At 33.7% G+C, this 2,282-nt stretch overlaps 1 protein-coding gene across 1 annotated transcript in view; it reads right to left on the bottom strand.

Moving 5' to 3' along the window:
• DIAPH2 (diaphanous-related formin 2) overlaps nt 1-2,282 on the bottom strand; it is a 914,924-nt gene that overhangs the window by 191,082 nt on the left and 721,560 nt on the right. The window contains exon 23 of the mRNA XM_012650030.1: nt 1-89. Within this exon, the coding sequence (XP_012505484.1) occupies nt 1-89 (89 nt within the window). The remainder of the gene's footprint in view (nt 90-2,282) is intronic.

Raw genomic sequence — 2,282 nt, forward strand, 5'->3', positions numbered from 1 at the left:
TTCTCTTGTTCAGCTTTCTCTTTTGCAAGCTTTGCCCTCCTGGTCTTCTCTTCTATTTCTCTTCTCTTATTGTTTTCTTTCACTGCTTCCTGTACATATAAATAAAGTCAAATGAAAACCATTCCATTACTTATATCATGAAGAAGTTGTACAGTTTTAAAATTATATAAATATGCAGAGATGGGAAGGTATTATAGCAGTCTCAAGGTGTATGCATACACTTTTGAGAGAGACAAATAATTAATCATGAGACATCTTTTCTTGAAAAAAAATTTTGAAATAACTCAGTCTTCAATTGCCATTACCTGGAGTGCCAGAAAATTAGGGACATCAAGGTTATAGATTTAATAGTAAATATACTTTCACCATTGTTGAAATATGAAATAGTTTTGATACATAAGAACAGGCTTAATATGGAAATATGGCTAAGCAAGTATTTTTACCCCTTTAGTATATATTTTTCTGTAATCTGCAAAATTGAGATTAAAAAAAACTACCTCATAGGATTTTTGTGAGGAAAAATGAGATACATATATAAAGTACTTAGAACAGAGCCTGATATATTATAATCAAGAAATTTTACTCAATGATAGTGATGGTGGAGGTTGGGGTGCTAGTGACAATGATTCCATCTAATGATGCATGGCATGAAACTATCAGCAATATTATCACAGAAAAGGCATACCTGCAAGTTTAATATTCATATTTCCTCAAAAACACTGTAGGCTTTTAATCAATTTGTCTCTGGCTATATTTATATGCCAAGATATTTAGAAATGCGGAAACATATTTCAAGCTACTCTCTGTTTTATTTTGGATAGATTATTTGTGGTACTCAAGTGAATGAGTGCATGCCAGTAGATGGTATTAGAGAAAGTTACATTAAAGTGATCACCTGGTAATAAGACTATCAACTTCCTTTGAGTTCACACAAGTCACTAATGCAGAGACATATCAACTGCAAGTTCCTTCCATCAAGTTGCTCTGTTTTTTTCCTATTATGATTGATTAGATATACTCCATAGCATGTACAAACTATTTCACAAAAACGATCTTGTTCCAAAAAGCCTAAAGAAAAAGACTCAATTACAAGAATACATCTACAAGGCTTTGCCTGGAGGAGTTTATATTGAAATATTTTTTTCTTCATGTTAAAAGACACAAGAGTTTAAAATAGCGCTGAAAACACTTCCAAAAATCTCTGGACTTGCAAGAATTGACTTCCTCCTACAAAATCTAAATGATTTTACCTTCATTGGTACCTCCCCTTTCTACTGTCCTTGTTAGGCTAATACCCCTAGCAATAGGTTAAGAGCACAAAACTACCTGGCTACTGCAGACAAACTCAAAGACTACAACTTAAAATAAACTGGCATAGTAGAATCATAATTTTGAGCTGGGTTTCTCAACCTCAGCATTAGAGTCATTTGGGGCTAGATAATTCTTTGTTGTGGGGGCTCTCCTACACACTGTGGGATGTTTAACAGCATCCCTGGCCTCTACCCACTAGACGCTAGTAGCATTCCTCCCCAGGTGTGACAACGGAAAATGTCTCCAGAGATTACCAACTGTCACCTGGAGAGCAAAATTGCTCGAAGTTGAGAACTACTAACTTAGAGGGTTTCATAAAGATAATTTATTCACAAAAAAATTACATAATACCTACTCTGCTAAACCAGGCTTCCTTTACAGATGTGGAAACTGAGTTCCAAATAAGTTTAAATACTTGTCTAAGGTCACACATTTATATACCTGCAAGGTTGGAAAGAGAACCCATGTCTTTTCACTCCTAGTTTAGTGTTTGTTTTATTCTTCAAGGAAGAAAAGACAACGTGGAAGTGACACCAAAAGAATAAGTAACAACGACAAAAAATAGATAAATAAGACATCATCAAAATTAAAAACTTGTTCATCAAAAAACACTGTCAATAAAGTGAAGAGACCCACAGAAGGGGAAAAAATATTTGCAAATCATACATCTGATAAGAATGTATCAAGAACTCACAACTCAACAATAAAAAGACAAATAACCCTATTAAAATGGGCAAAGGTTTTGAATAGATATTTTTCTAAAGAAGATAAACGTATGACCAATAAGCACATGAAAAGATGCGCAACATCATTAATCGCTAGGGAAATGCAAATCAAAAGCACTTCACACTCACTAGGATGGCTATAATTTAAAAAATAAAAACATATATTGAGTAAAGATGTAGAGAAATTGGAACTCTTGTGCATTGCTGGTATGAATGTAAAATGGTGTCCATTTTGGAAAACAGTTT

Source organism: Propithecus coquereli, unplaced genomic scaffold, assembly GCF_000956105.1.
Source record: "Propithecus coquereli isolate 6110/MARCELLA unplaced genomic scaffold, Pcoq_1.0 Scaffold31, whole genome shotgun sequence".
In the NCBI taxonomy this organism is placed as follows: domain Eukaryota; kingdom Metazoa; phylum Chordata; class Mammalia; order Primates; family Indriidae; genus Propithecus; species Propithecus coquereli.